The sequence below is a fragment of the Polistes dominula genome, unplaced genomic scaffold (assembly GCF_049000335.1).
Source record: "Polistes dominula isolate Pdom_NZ unplaced genomic scaffold, Pdom_raw_medaka contig_15, whole genome shotgun sequence".
In the NCBI taxonomy this organism is placed as follows: domain Eukaryota; kingdom Metazoa; phylum Arthropoda; class Insecta; order Hymenoptera; family Vespidae; genus Polistes; species Polistes dominula.
Window position 1 is genome coordinate 6,968,658 of NW_028300915.1, and position 20,226 is coordinate 6,988,883.

Here is a 20,226-nt window from a genome sequence, read left to right on the forward strand (position 1 = left end):
TCTCCGTTCTCGTAGTTGTCGTTTTCGTCGTCTTCGTCGTCGTCTAACGAACGGATTCCCATACTTTGTGCAAGAAGTATGACGATGTTCGCTCCTTTCAAGCGGTCCTACATCCTGTCGCGCGCCCGTCAGACACAACGAAAGGTTATCTGCGTCTAGTTATTTTTCTCCTTACTATTTCTATTTTTATTTCTTCTTACTCTCTTCCTTTAAATCATGGATACTCTTGCTAACTTTACGTATGATTACTAGTACGCTATTGTTCAGTTTGAATAACTTACGTCGAATAGCACTGTGTAACATAGCACGTATCGATATACATTGCTTATTTTCTTCTGGGTTTTTTTTCTTTTTTTTCTTTTTATTTTTCTTTTTCTTCTTCTTCTTCTTTCACGTTACAACTATGAGAGAATGGAAAATGGAATACTTAAAATCGTTAAGGATACTCTTACATTACCAAGCGCGTGATCATTAATCTTTCTCAGCGATCAATCGGAAGTACGCTGAGCGGAAATGAAAATAATGAGCTTAAAACTTATCGGTAATCTCGATCATTATTTCATGCGATAGAGTCACTTATTCGTAAATATTTATTTATTGATGTAATAAAGAAAGTTTCTACGAGGAACTCGAATGTTGTTCATTAGCGTATATATTTTCAATTTTTTTTTTATTATTATTTCCAAGATACAAAATAATTGGCGAATCGAAGAAATGGATCAGTTTTCTCGGTGGAATGACAATTGAAAAAGAGAGTTCGATAAACTTGACGTTAGACAATCGACTAACGAAATTAAAAGAACGGTTAGCTGAGAAATTGCCTTTGCTGCATTACGTTGCTGCGACTAGTGCATCCTTTTGCGAAACCACATCGAATAATTTAGCCGTGAAAAGAATAAATTATTTCTTCCAGGAAAGCCCACTGATCTACTGACATGCGAAAAACTCTCTAAACCGTTACGTATTACGCATCGGGAGCATTAGTAAAAGTCATTTAAATTATTTTTTCTACTCGACTTATCGTACTGGAAAAAAATAATCACGGAAAGATACAATAACGGTGATACGAGGAAAAATTTCTTTCTAACTCCCCAACAAGAATAAAACCAACAAATATTATTAATTTGTAATTATATTTCATATCAATGTACGTGAAATACAAATGGAAATCGTGTTATCAAACTAATACATTATAATTAACATTGACAATAATTATTGTTTTGATTTGACGAGTGACTCTTATGTTTACATAGGCTATGATTTTTTAGTCCATACTACGCTTTCTCACGATTAATAACCTTCACTGACAACTATGTAAACGTAAAAGAAAGCTTTGTAAAAGACTATTTAATACGATGTTATATCTATACGAACTTCGAAGTTACAAGTTAATAATAATCTACTTGATTATTCACTAATCACTTTTTAGACTATATCCTTTTACGGTTTCTTAATAAATCTTGAAATATTCATAAATAAAGAAGATGACAAAAACAAAAAACAAATAAAATCCAAAGTAATAATTAGAAGGGGAATCGTAAAACTTTATAAGGTAACTTTAACGAGGCTCTCATTAATCCCGTCGATGAAGCGTCATACCGACCAATGTGAATAAGCTTTCTTCCCACGTAAGACGAATGGCTAAGCAAATTCTCGAGGTAAATGAAAAGCCGATCCACTTCGCATGTTCGCACTCTCTCGAGAATAAACTCGATTATCTCGCTTGAAATTGTTAATCGAATAATCCAACAAGAATATTTGCTTATTATATTAAGAAATAATGAATGATATATCTACGAAGAAAAATGTGACAATAACAGAAATGTATATATATATATGTATATATTATATATATATATATAAACACTGAAAGATAATCTCGAAATAATATTGTTGTCACATGTCACGATTATCTCACACAATAAATGTCTAAAAGTAAACATCTTTAACATCTCTCTTTCTCTCTTACTCTTTCTCTTACTTTTACTCTTTCTCTATCTTTCTTACTAACAATTTATCCTTTATCCTGTCTCGTAGGTAAGAAGGCACTTAGGCTCGATCGAGGGGCCGGTATTTTCTCGCTTTTAAAGGACAGATTCGTTGAAGATTCTTGAGAGATCAGGTTTGATCTTTTGAGCCCGTCGAAAGTCACGCGAAAGAGGAGTAGTAGCTCTCTTCTCTCTCTCGAATAGGAGCCTCTCTTGAGGCATTCACCGTGCGAGTTTCGAGAGCCGACTGTCGAGCCGCAAATGCCCGAAGGTGCACGTGCACACACCGTTGCCTCTCGTCGTCGCCTTCTCTCTCTCTCTCTCTTTCTCTTCCTCTCTATTTCTGCTCTTTACTTCTCTCTTATTCGCCAAAGCCTTGGAGAACGCTGGATCTTCTTCTTCTTCTTCTTCTTCTTCTTCTTCTTCTTCTTCTTCTTCTTCTTCTTCTTCTTCTTCTTCTTCTTCTTCTTCTTCTTCTTCTTTCAACCGGTCGCCACTCGTCGTTCGCCACCTTTCAAGTAACTGCGAAAAGGACTATAAGCCCTCGGACTTAAAACGAGATCTTAACCTCTCGATTTTGTGTTTTGTTGACCGTCGGCACGTGAACCAGATTTTACAAGGTTACATTCGCCCAACTTCTCCAAATCGGCTAAATTCTTCGCATTGATAACCTCTTTACGCGATACTACTCTTTAACATTTTCTTTTTCTCTTTTTTTTCTTTCCAATTCATTTCTTTTTCCTTTTTCGACACAACGTTAACTTGCTCTAATGTTACGAATTTTTATAATAATTTTACGAATGCTTGTATGCATTAGTAATGTTGAATAACGTCAAATCGATAAAATTCACATAGTTGAAATGTATTATAGCTGAGAAACGAACGTGATACTACATTAGACAAATGGCGTAATGGTGATAGTTGAACAATTTCAAACGGGATCATAACTCATTATTGAAATTACTTATATCGTTCTTAGTTGTTAGTAAATGTTGTAACTTTAAAAGATGTTACATCGAGCTATAGCGATAATACAAATATTTCTATGTTAGAATATATATTATTATCTGTATATATAAGTATTCATGGATATTATATACTTAGGATGTCTCCGTAGTTGAAGCTTCGCAAGTTTGCGAAAGTAAGTGAGGTTTGCTAATGAGAGATAATCAAGTACCGCTCGAAGAAAAATATCAGCTACGAATATAACTTTCGAATGAATAAAATTCTGTTTAACGGCGTTTAACGAGCTAAAAATATTGGATAAGAAATTTGCTACTTCGTTATAAATTATACTTTCATTAACAACCATCGCATTTCTCTTGACTCTTATAATATCGACTCTAAAATCGATAAAAATTCCAAGACATTTGAAGAGAAAGATCGATCGTTATATACTTCTGTAATCGAGTATACAGTTACAACAGCTCTATCAAGATATCAGAAACGTCTCGATTAATCGTGATAGATTATCTTCAACCGATCAAGAGCAAAGAAGATTATGAGTTTCCATGGTGCGATTTAGTTCAATAGATAACGTAGGTTGTTTTTACCTTTTTTTCTCTCTCTCTCTCTCTCTCTCTCTCTTTTAAGATTATTTATTAAAAGTACCGGAAAGTTTTGTCATTTTAACTATAAAATTCCAAACGAATATAAGAAAAAGAAACAATAAATATAATCAATTAAACGGTCATCATCATTTTCAATCATAAATAATATAAATCTTCATGCATATCATGTACCAAATTTTTTTAACAAATTTTTTGTAGGTTACATTTAGCGTTGGTTGACCTATGTCTCTAATAAGATACTAATGGTCAATGTAAATCTTATGCTAGATGTGGATGGCTTCAGGTTTTACAAGCTGACGGCTTTTTGCCGTAAGTTGAGTTCATCACTGGTTGTGGAAAACCGAAGGACCGAGTCTTCTTCTCTTATCTATTTCTATCTTTCTCTCTTATTCTCATAGAACGTTCGGATTAAAGCTTAAGACTAGCAATAGTGTATATACTAAGCGAGAGACGTAGAATCTTCTCTAAGGTATATATATATACACATGTATATATGCGTGTATCTAAGACCCTAGGAAAACTCCTACGATCCGGAGACGATTAGGCTTACGGGGCTGACCTGAGATAAGCGTTCACACTCGTGTATCATTCTGTAAGAACTAACGTAACTTCCGGGTGTCTGCGAGATCTTCAAAGAACAAGGAAGTACTGTGGAGGAGGATATGCTAATGAACAATAAGACCAGTTTCCTAACAATTCCGGCGTCACGCTATAGATTTTTGTAACGTCACTTCGATCCAATTTCTGTCGTTTCAAGATCATGTCAACTAAACGACTAGAAGATGTCACGAGATATCTCCCCTACTTTGTAATACTTTTAAAACGTATATGTTATATAGAATAAAGTAAATTCTCAGGTGAAAGAACTTTCTATTTACTGACCGCATAGAACTTCAAATCATTCATACGAAACGGTTTATCTAATTTTAGTTAAATATTATGTTTATTACCTCCTGGGTCAGTTAATGAACGGATCGGTAGTAATTTGCATGTATACATATACAATATAATAATTATTATAAATATATAAGTAGATCTTTTCCTTATTTATTATCAGTAAATTATGAATATCTCGGTATATGACTTATAGTAATTCATTTCTTACAACTTATATTAGTAATATACCAATTATCGTTTTCACTGGTAAAACACAGATGCTTGATAATTAACGTGAAATCTCTTAGCATCTCTTGAACAATAATGTCATATTCAATTGTGAGAGAATGAATATAGAAAGGCAAGGAGTTAGGCACTTTCTCAGTGAACTGACCCATCCTTAGCTAACTATAATGAGAATAAAACGTAGAGGAGGAAACGTGATCGGAGTGTGGAATACAGTGCGACGTTTCCTGACTATCGTGCTCGCAGCAGCAGCTAGAATGCATCTATGTAACTGAAGCAACTCTAGTGGGTCAGATTCACGCTTGACCTGCCTTGAACGGATACTTGTAACCATGTATCAAGCGTCCAAGAGCACCGTTCCTTCCGGATACTTGTGCAATGTCGGGAACAGGAAAGTAAAAGATATGATAATTACTTCGGTTCGTCGAAACAAATCGTCGTCGCGTTGGGAACTCACCGAAGCGTGCTAAAACGAGAGCTAAGCAAACCGAATCCATTTCCGAATCATAAGAATACATAATAGATTGCTTAGATTATGTCATTCCTCAGTGAAACGGTAACACAAACAGATAATCGGATTATTGGATAATTAAAGCGTAACGCTAACGAGTTTCAATGTAACAAGTTGGAACTTAACAAGAAATCTTTTGTTAGATAATGTTTCATGTTTTTTCCTTGAAAGAATGTCTGTGAATTTCGATAATTGAATTTTATAATAATCTTAGAAGAAGCAAAGTAGCTATACGCGTTGCACATGTTAAATATTTTCTAATTATATATATATATATATATATATATATATATATATATACTTACAACAAAATTATTTCTAATTATAAGTCTCAATCATAGTTTCTGATTTTTGATTAATAAAATGGTAAGGATAGATAATTTTATTGATAAAAAGTATGTTAAGTGCATAGAATTTTTCTAACAAAGTCGCGATAAAAAAATATTCGTTAAATAATGGAAATAGAAGAGGAGAGCATGTAAAATAATGGGATAGAATTCTTTGAGAACACTGTACATACTACTAATGATACCCGTGCGACTCATGGTTTTGCATCGCGATAACCTCGCGCATCGTACATGAGATCGTGGTCTTGGATTGCGTAAAGGTACTTATGGTACACTAGTCAGGGAAGGTAGATCGTCTACGCTCGTCGACACGCGTCCTATGTTTCCACACCTATCTCTACGAGTTCTTGTGCGTGAATACATAAAGATATGCATATAACTTATATAGTCGTTTTTCGTATAAATCAACGATCATCGGCACCTCGCATTATCAATTGAAATTACATCGGGAGATGGTGAAATTTCGTAATAAAATATCTACTTTCACGATGATTACATTTTAAGTGATTTTCAATTGGAAAAAGGTATTTAATTTCATTTTCACACATACTTATATGTACATGTAATGTTTATGATTACGTGTGATAACTTGTTGAATTATAGTAAATTTGTATTACGAGTGAGATAATCTAATGTAAGCTGTACTTAAAGGTTTTCTTTACTTCCTTTTAAGTTCGATAAATTTGTAAGATCAAGTTCGGTGAACTCTTTTCATCTATAATTTCTATCGATTAGATCGATTTCTGTTTTTTCAAAGAAGCATAGAAACGTTAAAAGTAGAACACTTGGTCGCCGTTTTTCGCCGAAGGCGACTAATTACACGACCCAAGAAAAAAGTTGGCACGACAGGATCCGAATAAAGTGGAACAAGGTGTTGTATATACATATAGGTATGTAATATCCCATGATTATCGGAGGATGCGTCGTTTGACCCCCATAAATGCTTTTATCCATTAACTTGACGCTTATTCGAGAGCGATGCGAATCGACGATTGTGCACCACCATGAATAATTTATTCTTTCGTCAATGCGTAACTTCAATTCTGAATGGAGATGCATAATACATATAGCAGAACGTTCGGAGTCCGGTTTGGCCGGACGGGAGTGATCGAAAGAGAACTACGTTGGAATTGAGGAAAATAACGGTCATATAAGTCATTAAGAATAATTATGCTTTGCAGATTATAACATTCTTTTACAATCTGCTAATCAATTTGAACGTATCCATTCTTTTAATCTGGCAATATAAACCTGTTCGAAATTTGAATTTATAAGAATTTAGGAAAAAAAGTAGGCTCATTGAAAAATAAATTTTTAGATATATTAAAGACATATCAAAATAAATGTTCATATCGTGGGAGTAGGCATATACCTTATTGGTTAAATCTAACGGTCGATGTCAAAGCAGATTATACATCGACGACTCGAGGGAATAGAAATAGTAGATAAAGATGAGGACGAAGAGATTTAAGGGAAAAAAAAGTAGAAAAAAGAAGGAAGAGCCGAGCAACGGTATCGTTAGAGTTTAAACCAAAACTCAATGAAAATCCGATGGTAGAGAACTCGATCGTTCCCTACTTTTTCCTTCCGCTCACAGAAGCTAAGGTCAGGGCTTGTACATACATACGTAGAACTCGTGTACTAGAATCGTATGGATATCGATCCGGAGCAGGTGATACAACGAGTTTCTTCTTCCTACGTTCTATCTACGTGTATTGCTTGTAGTCTCCTGACAACCGCAATTACGGTGCTCTACAGTTAGGGTCACTAAAAAAGGCTGTCGGGCTCTTGGGTCTCGTCGGTCCAGTTTCTAAGTGTTAGTGATCTAACGCGAATGCATCTCACGTCCTTTCTACATGATAGAAAGAAAAAGATAGTTCAAGAAGAAGAAAAAGAAGAAGATAGAGGAGAAAGAAGAGAGGGGAAAGAAACGTCGGCAACTTGTTCCTCTCTTTCTCTCCTCTCTTTCTTCTATACGGCTGCGTGCCTACGCCCAGTAAGGCTAAGTCCTTACACACAGTATCGCATACCGTTATATTATTTATACCGGAGGCATATATTTTGCCTACGCGAAAGCCCTCCTCCTCATCCTCATCCTCATCCTCCTCTTTCTCTTCTCATTCTCCTTTTGCACGCGAGAGAACTTGCCTTAACCTCGATTCATTATTGAGCTTGGCTCCAAGACTTTCCAAAAGGATTACACATTCCCTCCGATCGATGACATAATGATGAGAAATTACCTATAGACTCTTCTATTTATTCAAGTAATTTCTCTTGTGATGGATATTCCGAGAAAAATTAATTGTCCTGACGATCCTATGAGACATTGATAACTATTCCTTTTTTCGAGTATCGAAACGTTCATATTTATTGTGAATAATAATTTAACAAGTATAGGATGATAAAGGTATACTTTCGTAGGAATATAAACTTTTTTATATCTATAAAAGAAGATTAACATCGATTAAAAAGAGAACATCATACTTTTATGATATTCAGTTGGTATATCAAATATTAGTCTGGATAATAAAAGCGACGATAAATAATAACACGGCTAATTTGTTTATCTTGATCAACAATTGGATTATATGGTCTTTAGATCCGGTTTCGAATATGTAAAAGAAGGATTTTCCTTTGTTTTTTTTATTTTTTTATTTACGTAACACGAGTAGTAATGGACAGTTAAAAATTGACGTCATAAATTACTATAACGTGCGAAAAATAAATTTCTAGTAATGGAATCGTGACAGGATCGTGAAAGGATTAGACTCGTATACTTTACGTATCTCTAAGTTCGTCGGGTTCTTTACGAGCTTGCCGCGCCTTGTTAAAAGCCCTTTGTCGCGCGCCACCGACGTTTAATTATAGCGATCTGTTTTATCGACGCGTATTTTTTTTCTTACTATACGCGTCTGCTTGATTTTTCTTTTCTCCCGTCTATCCTCGATAATTGCAATTTCCGTTTAACGACGTCCTAGCTCGTACTAATAGGAATGCTAAGAGATTGCTGTCGCACGTATCGAGTTCCAAGATATAAATAATAAAACGTATAGTATATTGGGAGTACAAATTAATTCGGTTCGTTTTTAAGAGATGGCTCTAAAAACATTAAATTTTTAAATAGTTACACCTGATTGCTTTGTTTTTAGACAGATTGGACATCTGCCGATAACATCCAGTTTGTATTGTTTTGAATTTCATACAAAATGTTTTTTGTTACGCTGTTGAAAATGTCAGATTTTTTATAACTAAACAGCATTTGCGGGAAGTTTTTAATTGAAAAAAAAAAGTGCAGCTGAAGCTCATCGTATGCTTGTGGAAGTTACAGTGACAATGCTCCAACTGACAAGTCAGGAATACGATGGCTATATAAAGTTATTCATAATTTACATTAAATGCAAAGCGAAATAGCGATATTCATCAAGTTACTGTCTTAAGTTCTATTAATTAATTAAAATCGTAAATAGTCATATAGAAAATAATAAATATTTGTAATTATATACATAATAGTGTCACATCCAGAGTACGTTTTGTTTTTCCTTTCTTTTTTTTATTGGCTACACTTAATATTTTTTTCATTGAAGATTAACCCTACACTACATAAAAAAGGCTCATGTGTAATGACCCAATGTCTATTTTACGATCTTTACAAATCCTTATTTTTTATTACCAATTTATATAAGCACTTAGAAAAATGTTTTGGATTTATGAAATTTTTTCGTAAACTGCTGGGGTAAAGAAGAATCAGTGAATGGCGCTGCGAGCGCTACCTTTTAAGGCGGGTTCTTAACACGCAAGCTGATTGGACTAAATCAGGAAGTGTTCAACGTATATAAAATTCAATACAACGTGAGCCTTTTACTTCGATGTGCCTAATATCTTGTAGTAATATAGCCATAATCATATTAGGAAATTATAATTGTTTTTTGAAATATTTTGATAATATCATTCATTAGTGTTTTATTTAGTATATGAAATAATTATGGATTAATCTTGACAGTGTAAATTCATGGTATTTATAGTTTCTGCTGATAACTTGTATATTATCAAAATGGCGTCAGCCGAACAGGTCGGTCTTAACAAAACTTGGGAATTATCACTTTATGAATTACATCGGACGCCTCAGGATGCAATTACTGACAGTACTGAGATCGCGGTTAGTCCGCGAAGCTTACACAGTGAACTTATGTGCCCAATTTGTTTGGATATGCTTAAAAAGACCATGACTACCAAGGAGTGCCTCCATCGTTTTTGTTCCGATTGCATTATTACTGCACTTCGAAGCGGTAACAAGGTATATACTTATTATTTAATCCTTAGAATCTTTAAGTTATTGTTCATTTTGTTGTTTGCACAATCGTTCTATTTGTTCTCTTACTCTTATTAAACTTTTGTCTGTATTGTTCTGATTATTAAAGATTTAACAATGTAAACACGTGATTGTTAGATGAAGAAAGTTCGTTCAATTAACATAGACATTAATTTTATTTTTGAAATATAATGTTAGGATTGGAGGAATATATAAATTTATCTATTTAGAAAATATTTAACGTTATTTGTTGGATAAACTGCTAAGTATATCTTTTTATGTGTAGTTATTTATATGTACTGTACTCGTATTGTTTATTTATAGGAATGTCCAACTTGTAGAAAAAAATTAGTTTCTAAACGTTCCTTGAGACCAGATCCAAACTTTGATTTGTTAATTTCAAAAATATATCCCAGCAGAGATGAATATGAAGCACATCAAGAAAGAGTTTTAGCTAAATTAAACAAATCACATTCCCAGGCTGCCTTAGTAAACTCTATTACAGAAGGTATCAAGTTACAAAGTCAAAATCGACCACAACGTTCAAGAAAAAACGCAAATGAATCTGAAAATACAAGTAATGCGACTTCGTATAATAATACCCCAAATGTTAGTGCACCCACAACGCCAAATCCTTCTACAAATGCTGCAAATCAAAGTGATTCTTCGCAAAGTGCTACAGGACCACTAATTACTAATAATGGTGGAGCTAGTAATAGTTCGCAGAATTCTACAAATATTTCTCAACCTGCAAGTAGTCCTGCGGTTTCAGGTAATATAACTTATTTTGTTTATTACCGTACAAGTAGGATATATTTATATAAAATACATGATGTAACAAGAATGTTCAATATTTTTAGGAACTACATCTAGAAATTCTACAACACCTTCACCAAATCCAACGAACCAAATTCCAAAGCCACCAAAACGACAAAAAAGTCTCCAAAACTCAGAGAACGATTCTTCTAGTGCGGAGGCAGAAACAGGCGGTGGTGATTCTATGGTTGATACGGAAGGAGAGGGTCCTAGTGAACCTTTGATGCTTAATGAGATCGAACTTGTTTTCAAACCTCATCCAACAGAAATGACTGGAGACAATTCATTAATAAAAGCGTTAAAGGAGAATAGCATTCGATATATAAAAACTACAGCAAATGCAACAGGTGATAATCTTATTAAGAAAATCATCTTAAACGATTTATTTTAACAAAATAATAATAATTTAATTTTTTTACAGTTGATCATCTTAGTAAATATTTAGCAATGCGGTTAACTTTGGACCTCGACACAGAATTATCAGATTCAGATAGGTTAGTGAATTTTTGTATTTATATAGCACCTTCGCCAGGACAGCTCGTCGTATTGAGCGGATCACAAACATTACGACAAGTGAATGACAAATTCTGGCGAGTCAACAGACCATTGGAAATGTACTATTCGTGGAAAAAAACCTAGGGAAGGCCTCAAAAATATCAATCAGATGGGGGCTAGTTGTATCATGCTCCAAATCAAAATTAAAACCTAGTTATCAAGGGAATTATGTAGGACTGTTGTGAAAGAAAACACCTGATGTATTTTATTATATTTAGTTATATTATATAACAGCTTTGATACAACTTAAGGGAAAGGTAGAACACGAAAAGTGGTATCTTCGTGTTTTTTTGACAGTGCAATTTTTAAGATATTTTCAAATGGTTCTTAATGGTTATGCTATACGAGTTTTTGTACGAGAGATTGTTATGGCAACATATTTTTAAGTGATAGAATTAAATTAGTACATTGACGACGATGATTAGATAAAAGAAAAGGATGAGTGCATCGCTAGTTGATGGTCATTGTTTTATATTTCTACAAGTAGTACTTGTAGGATTCTAATCTTGATATATTTGAAAAGGTATTACTTATGCCACATGTCATATACATTTCTATACTTGAGCAACGTCAATGATTAATTAACTTATTTCATAAGCGATGAACGAATTGCTGTGGACCATTATGTACAGTTTTGTGAAGAAAAAGAAAACTAAATAAATCGATGTATATAAGCGAGAGTGATGAAAATCTTTTAAGTTATTATGGTCTGTTTTATAAGTTGATTAAATTTTTTGTTATTTTATTTGGTATAATATATTTAATAAAAAGATGCATTGTGCAATATTTTTCCCAAATAACATTATCTTATCCTATTTAGAATAATCTATATAGGGGAATGTGAATGTTTAGTTAGTCTACTCTAAGGTGTTGGAGCTTACACTTTTTGTGAGTCAGACGTGATAATCGAAAATCACATTTCCGGTCTCGTTAAAGATACATAGAAACCGTCTTTGCCATGGAAAGGCAGAGTAATCGATAAGAGAACCCTACAACGCACCCCTGCGTTTGTCGCTGAAGCGAAAACAATGCGGATACTACGGTCTTTGATAGTATGCCACCCTCCTTCACAGTCAACGACAAACCAGATTCTGAATTCCTCCTCTTTCTACTTCATGAGAAAACGAAGGGATAATATCAAGAACCTTGGAGAAACATATAACAGGATTCTTTAGTAAGCAATCTCATAAGGATAATTTCGTATAATCTTACGAAAAATCTTCATGTTATTAGATGCTATTTATTTTTTTTATACCTTTTTTAAAGTTATTTAAGCTAACTAAACAAGATTTATATTGTTTGTCTCTTTCATATTTTTGTCCTTTTGATTCGTAAGATTATTGTTCACAATACGAGTAATGATTAATGTTTATGTGATTAATAGTACTTTATTTTTTATTAAATCGCTAAAACTGTACCAGGTAATCTTTACTATTCTATATTATAAGGTAAGATCATAAAGGTTTACACCGTAGGAAATTCGAGATCATCTATCTTTTTCAGGATAATTGTCCTCTGCTTATCGTATGACAATAAACTTTAAATCATATTCACTGACGGAAGTATTAAAAAATTCGAAATTTCCGGTCGTATTTAAGTATGCTCTTTGTTTTAACTGTCTACAATCGGCTCGATTTTCACATTCTTAGATAGTTCTATTTGAATTAATTAAAGAATGCAGTGGCATGGCCGCGCGGTGAGCCTAATCTAATTACAGGGTATAAAGCAAAGTAATACCGCCGTATAATGACTTCTTCTAATTAGCGCTTGAAATGTATTCCAAGATTAATAAGATCTTTCTGCTGTATGCGCGGTCTAGAAACAATGATTAATGTTCTTCATGCGAAAACTAATTGGTTTAAGTATTATACGAAAGTAGGTCCTATAAGAATATCTTATTAGAAAAAATATTTTTCCTATTTTGATAGTTTTTCAATTTTTTTTTTTTTATAAATTAAAACAATTCTATTATAGTATATTATAAAATTTCAGTTTTCAAGATTCCGAATGAGAAAACAATTCATCGGAGCAATTAGGTTTACATTGGATTGTAGGAACGAAACTGTGATCAATTCGATGATTTATCACGTTCTTACGAGATTTTTAATTTACGATAGGATATTACGGACGTGATTTGCGATCAAATTAATGTTTAGATTTGAAATAATTAAGAATCGAATCATCGAACGGAAAGCGCAGTATCAACGTTTTCGTAATCTTTATCTTCGTTCTCGTTCTCGTCCTCTTCATCCGATAATAATATCGTCGAATGGTTTTCGTCATCATTTTCGTCATACGAAACAGAACTTTTGGTGGAATTCTCGTCGATAGACGAATGATTGAATGATCGATTCGTTAAAGATTCAGCCGTATTTCTTTTATCTTCTTCTGTTATTTCGAAATTGACGTCAATTTCATCCTCGGAAGTTGAAAATTCTTCTTTGTAATTTTCTGATTGTACATTTGAATTTATACTCATTTTGGCATATTTTTCTTTAAGAAGCTGATACTCTCTTTTTGCTGTGATTCTATAACAGAAATGTTGATTTAGAAATGATTAAAATTTTGCAATGATTATATCATAGAAAATATAAATATTTATGTTCTATCGAAAATTGATTGGGAAAGTATGACGTGAACGAAAAGAAGTGAAAAAAAATAGAAAAAAGGGAAAGAAAATCGATGCTTGTAATATTAAAGATTCTATTACGGTACTCTTCTTGGTCCGGTTTCTTCGTTAACGCAGAAAGAGAAGAGCTTACTACAAGATAAAGTAGGGTCAAGACCGCTTTGATTATACTCACGGCATTTTGTAAGGGTCCTTGTACCAAAGCGGATATCCCGTGGGGTTTTGTCTTCCATCGGGGATAGAATTTTCGGATGGTAGTGGGTTCACTCGGAAATTTGCTGGCTCAACCGTCTCTTCTAAAAGAGCAGAAACTTGTCTTGCGTATTCCTCAGTACCGGCTGACCTTTCTAATCTAATAAATAATGAAATATATTAATGCATTATGCTCTTTACATTTATTTTTATAATAGGACAGATCAATGTAATTAACTGTAATAATGTTATTTTTTATCTATTAACTTATGAAACATTTGTCTCGTAAATTCTGATTTTGTCGATGCTTTTAAATCAACATTTTTAACACCATGATCTCCGTTATTAGTTTTTCTAATTGTATTTTCTGTAATTCCATAAAAATTTCCAAAATGTACTGCTGCATCTCGTGGAACTTTTAAAGGAGATAGTTTAGGGCTATTAGATTTCACATTTCCAGTCAGTGTCGTTCTTTTTGAAGGATTGGATATTGTAGATTTTTTTATATTCCTTGAAAGATAAAGTAAAAGGATTATTAGCAGGTTTAAAATGTTCATATTTTTTTTAATGATTAATTTGATGAACGCTTTATACTTTCGATCTTTCTACGATTATTCTATTTATCATTCTTACACGTAACGTTACGAAATTAGTATGCTACAATTATAAAATCATTATTATCGAAATAAATACGTAAGCGTAAGTTTATGTGAGAAAGGAGAATGATGTTCATCATGCTAGAAGAAACGTTCAAATTCCACCACAAGATGATTTCTAATATTACGATGTACATAAAAACCTTGCTTTATGGCTGAAAATAATATACGAATAGGCATTAATGTAAAAAAATAGGAAGACATATGAGTATTTTACGGCCTAAGTGGATATTGTAAAATCGTAGGACTGATAAATAAACCGTTTTCTGTACGTAGAATTATTTACACGACACTTTGACGGATAGTTAATGACCTGCCTCTTAGAAAGTCAACGAGGGCCAACGACTTTACCATGAATACCAATAGCCACAGTCTTACTTGACTTTGGTTTCTTTTACACGATATTACTTAAATTAACGTTTGCTCTCGACGATGTTATTTAATTTAAGAAAAAGAAGAGAAAAAAGAAAACGTTTTATTATTGTCTTAAAAAACAATATAGAATATAGATCTTTACCTTTCACTTTTATTTGGAATGAGAAATATTTCAAAAGTTTTCAAATTGTCGGACTTGAGAGATTTCTTGCTAATACTTCGAGTGATTTTTGTTACAGAATTGATTTTAGTTTTTTTCTTATTTTTTATAACGATTTTATTTTCATAATATTTTTTTAATTTATGTTCCATCGTCGATGAATTACTTGGAAATTTATTTTTTTGTTTTTTTTTCCCTATAATATGTATATATATATTTTAAGTTTTTGCGAGATGGTAGATATAAAGTTATTTCATACAAAAATCGATTTAACGAGGTAAAATTTTTCATCGATATAACGAATGAAGTTGGTTTTTTAAAATGAAAACGATTAACCACAAACGTTTTAACGAAATTAATCGATTAGATGGCATATGATCACAACCCATTTTAACGAAATTACATTGGTAAAGAGGGGATACTCGTTTTCACCCTTTCATTTTCATCCACATGTTTTCCCACGATTTTCAATTATCCTTTTCACGTATCATTCTCATTCTCTGTAAATCAGGGAAGACTTTTATTACGAGAATTTGTTTCTAATTAAATTTTTTTTCTTTTACTAAAAAAATAGGGATGTTAAATGATTTATTATAAATATTTTCTTGTGGAATAAAATTTTCAACGAATCGTAGACAATTAATAAATATTTTTAACATTTATTTTAACAAAGTAAAAGATTATTTTATTTTATGTATGTATGTCGTATATATTTTTTATCCAATAAGAATATAAAGTAATAATACAAGAGACAAAAAGAGAAAGAGAATGTTTCGTATGTGAAAAGTTTAGCAAGCGAAATACGAATAAAGGGGGAAGGATATAGTAGTAGGTATATTTTTATTTACGATCGAAGGTGGCTTAGTAGCCGGCGGCTCGAAATCGTTGTGCACCATCTCAACAAAAGCGAGCAAAACGTAAAGCATTTCTTTTTCTCTTCTACGTGATATGCAAATGGATGAATTCTTTCACGTATGTGCACGTGTGTGTGCTACGAAAAAGAAAATAATATAATACTGGCCCACACGAAGCGGATCTACCGAAATTATTTATCGCCCGCTGTGTTGAAGGTTAAGAAAAATTTTTATTTCTTTATTTTGTTCTTTGATATCACCTTTTGTTTAGCTTTTATTTTACGACGAGGGAATTTGGAGTTACAGGCTGTATCCTATTAATATTCGTATAGATATTACTTTGATATTCAATCGCGAATAGATAAAATTATCTTGCGAGTGATAATGAAAATTAATTACAGGGTGGTCAATATTTATTACATCAGTCTGACGCTTTTGGGTTGGTGGTTTTGCGTGAAGGCATCATTAATATTAATGTTGATTTTAACGATTCCTTTTCTCTTTCTCTTCGGTAATAATAAAGTAATAATAATAATAATTTTATTACAAGCGAACATAATTATAGAGTTTCTGATGAAACATACAAAAAAAGTTAGTCTAAAGATGTATTTTTAGTATTTCATGGAATTGATCTGTTCCTATACGTTACTTATTTGTGTTTAGTAATTCGTAAACTGACAGGAATAGATGTAAGATGATTTTTTCTTTGAACTTTAACAGCTGGAAGTTATACCTATTCGCTTTCCTGTTAGTAAAGTTTAATTATTTGATGGAAGCTGCCGACAATCGTGAGTATAAAGTCTTACGAGTAATAAAAGTCGACGGGGGTTTTGAAAAGTGATCAGGCAATCGGTAGTCGGTCTGTGTACTCTAGTAGGACACGAATTTCGTCGAGGGTGGTCCTTTGATCATTCTAGCATTTCTCAGTCGGACACCTTTGTGTATGTGCAAGAGAAATTTTTAAAACAATTCCAAGTCGAAATACACTATGATTGCATTCATACGAGTAAAATTTTTTTCAATTAGCATAATGAAAATGATACGAGCTCTCGATAAAAGTTTAATATTAAAATATATAAAATTTATAATAACAAGAAGAATTCTGAGGATAAAATATCGTTCTATGCTTTTCTAATCCGATTTAATCCGATGCTATGCAATGCGATACGATTCAATGTAATATATATTTATTTTCCATAGGAATAATATTACAGTAGTATATAATATAATTCTTAAGTAATCTTGTAACTATAATGTGTGTAAACGATGAAATATAAAATTCATAGGTTGTTGCATCAAAAAGGAATACTTTCAGATAATTTTCATCTGATTTACTTTGATTGAATAATATATTACCACTATAAATGAAGATTTCAACGCATTGCCAAGAGACATTTGTATTAAAGGTAAGACAAATGTTTAAAATTATATATTCGATTGGATGAGACAAATTTGATTTATTATTATAAATTATTTTCTATAAATTACTCTAATAACGATAGTATTTTGTAATATATCAATCGTATTTTGGCAATGAGCCCATGTAAATTCATCATCTCGAATTGAGGTTGGTTCATCATCTGACAAAACTTTCATGCACTACTAAGCGGAATCGCGAATCGCTGCCAAGTTACAGATACCTTCCAAAGTGAGAATGTCCTTACCATCTGCGAAAGTTAGCAACTGCTGTGACATTCTACCGAAACACGTGGGGTCGATCTTGTAGACATCATAAGGTGCGGAAAGGATCAATAACAATGTCAAATCACGAAAAAAAGGAATATAATTTAGTATTAAATACTTTTTAGCAATCGGAATCATGATCTTTAATTGGTAGATTCTATTAATTCTGTTCATTTTAAAATACTGCTAAGTAAGTTCTATAATGAATAAATCATGAAGAGTTAAGATAGATAATAAATTTTTAATACTATCTAATTATTATTTAATGAATACTAAATATTATCATTATATAAATATACATGAAATTGCTTGTTTAAATAATACAAAATAAAATACAATCATTAGAGTGTAACGATGTTTTATATACTCGAAACTACGATCTTGTACTCTCAATATAAACGCGTATCAAATTATTTTCGTTACGTTCTGATTGATATTTGGAACATTTAACATAGGAAATCAAGTAGTTATTTTTTTTTTTAAACAGATTTTTAACTTTTCGCTATTTCATCGTGTATATTTGAATAGGGTCTATTTACCTTTGATCAGTACTTGCTGTTTGTGTCCGTTATTTCTGATTTGTGTTGTCGATTCTATCGGATCGTTAGGTCAAAGCTATCGGTTCGGATCTCCGATTGAACTAAAGATGTGTAGAAGGAGGAAACTAGGAAGGGTTGGATAGGAGTTAACACACAGATATCGTTGTAGTTAGGTACATGCAGTATAATACATGTTTCTATACGATGCCATGGCATTCCTGACTCGGTCACGGGTTTATATACATATATATATTATACACATAGATACACTTCGTTTTAACGCATATACGGGCACATTGCTATGGGAATTGCTCGGCTGTTCTTTCATACACCGCGAACTACCTCGTATCGTTTGCCAACGACCAGGCAACCTGGCCTCCTTACCTTCGCAAGTCATACTATGTGAAACTAGAGAGACGATTGAAGTTAGATAACAGTTGGGAGTAGAAAGAAAAAAAAAGTTATTGGATTTTTATGCAACCATTGGAAACGCGAGTGCGAATTTCCCTCAACTGGAAGAACCTTTATTTACATTCCTTCCTGAGTTCATAATTTTCTTTTCTTTTTCTTTTTTTTTGTTTGAACGTTATTATTATTATTATTATTATTATTATTATTATTAACTGGCATTAGGAACTTGAAAGTTCATTGCCACAAATACCAAATCCCGCCATTGTTCCTATCCCTGAGCGCGATCCTTCCATTCGCGGTCTTCGTATCCTATTTCCTTCAGGTATCTTCTAATATTATCCTTCCATCTACGTCTCGGTCTACCTAGTGTTCTTTTCCCGTTTAGTATACCGACCAATATTTTGTGCGCCGTTCGATCCTCCCCCATGCGCGCCACGTGACCAGCCCATCTTAATCGGCGTGATTTTATGACGTTGATAATGTCCGGTTTGTTGTACAATCGATGTACTTTTTGTTTGAACGTAACTTATTAAATTTATATTGGATTGGAAAGAAAGTATCCGCGGAAATTTACTTTTATTTCAAATTTAAATTTACAAAGAATGAATAAACCGATTTAGGTCAAATATGCGCTGTTTTGTTCGATAACTTGTTGCCATTTTGAAGGTAATTTCATTATGCTTCTCTCATAGAAGCCCTCATCCCTATTGGCAAAAAAGCGAGACAACTAATTTTCACAAGCCTCTTTTGAGGGCAGCTTAGTACTGCCAAGAGCATTTTGCATGGACCGGAAAAGGTGGTAATCACTTGGTGCCAGGTCCGGACTATACGGTGGGTGTGATATAACCTCCCATCCAAGCTCCCGGAGTCTCTGCCGGGTCCTCAAAGATGTGTGCGGTCTAGCGTTGTCCTGATAGAACACAACACCCTTTCTATTCACCAATTCTGGCCGTTTCTGGTCAAGCGCCTGCTTCAATCTGGTCAGTTGTTGACAGTATATGTCCGAATTGAGTGTTTGGTTATAGGGCAGCAGCTCATAGTAGATGATTCCCTTCCAATCCCACCAAACACACAGTAAAACCTTCTTGGCCGTCAATCCGGGCTTGGCCGCCGTTTGGGATGATTCGCCGGCCTTCGACCACGATCTTTTACATTGTCGTATGTGATCCACTTTTCATCACCAATCACTATCCGTTTCAGAAATAGGTCCGTAGACCGTACAAATTTTTCGGCATGTTTTTGCAGCGTTTTTGCCTTTTTTATAGTAATAAAGCATCACATAGCGTATTTCTTCGGAAATTTCACTCATTTTCAATGGAATATAACTTTTGACACGCACGACGAATTGCGAAACTGTCTGCATAAAGAATGTAGCTTGAAATGTCACCTTTCAAATGGCGTATAGTATAACCCGAGAAGAATCATACAAACCGAGATATCGACGCTAGCACCATCTATTGGCAAATTCCGCGGATACTTTCTTTCCAATCCAATAATTCTGTCGCTCA

General features: G+C 33.3%; 2 protein-coding genes across 2 annotated transcripts; one reads left to right on the forward strand and one right to left on the reverse strand.

Annotated features, from left to right (window-relative positions):
* Positions 1-9,371: 9,371 nt before the first annotated feature.
* Sce (E3 ubiquitin-protein ligase Sce) lies at positions 9,372-11,899 on the forward strand. Its single transcript, XM_015331745.2, has 4 exons — positions 9,372-9,833; positions 10,173-10,620; positions 10,709-11,011; positions 11,086-11,899. The coding sequence occupies exons 1-4, from the start codon at positions 9,549-9,551 to the stop codon at positions 11,301-11,303; spliced, it is 1,254 nt and encodes a 417-aa protein (XP_015187231.1). The 5' UTR covers positions 9,372-9,548; the 3' UTR covers positions 11,304-11,899.
* Positions 11,900-12,458: 559 nt separating this feature from the next.
* On the reverse strand, positions 12,459-20,107 carry LOC107069267 (uncharacterized). The gene is made up of 3 exons (XM_015326436.2): positions 14,308-20,107; positions 14,024-14,200; positions 12,459-13,747 (listed from the first exon to the last, which is right to left on the reverse strand). Exons 1-3 carry the CDS (start codon positions 14,595-14,597, stop codon positions 13,399-13,401), a joined length of 816 nt encoding a protein of 271 aa, XP_015181922.2. The 5' UTR covers positions 14,598-20,107; the 3' UTR covers positions 12,459-13,398.
* Between the last annotated feature and the right edge of the window lie 119 nt (positions 20,108-20,226).

Bases quoted from the DNA above. Each gene is read 5' to 3' on its own strand.
- LOC107069267 (XM_015326436.2), bottom strand. From the start codon at position 14,597: ATGAACATTTTAAACCTGCTAATAATCCTTTTACTTTATCTTTCAAGG. The intron at 14,201-14,307 runs GTTAATAGATAA...ATTATTTATTAG, and splicing joins ACGAGACAAATGTTTCATAA to ATTAGAAAGGTCAGCCGGTA. The intron at 13,748-14,023 runs GTGAGTATAATC...TTTCTGTTATAG, and splicing joins AAGGACCCTTACAAAATGCC to AATCACAGCAAAAAGAGAGT.
- Sce (XM_015331745.2), top strand. From the start codon at position 9,549: ATGGTATTTATAGTTTCTGCTGATAACTTGTATATTATCAAAATGGCG. The intron at 9,834-10,172 runs GTATATACTTAT...GTTTATTTATAG, and splicing joins CACTTCGAAGCGGTAACAAG to GAATGTCCAACTTGTAGAAA. The intron at 10,621-10,708 runs GTAATATAACTT...CAATATTTTTAG, and splicing joins AAGTAGTCCTGCGGTTTCAG to GAACTACATCTAGAAATTCT.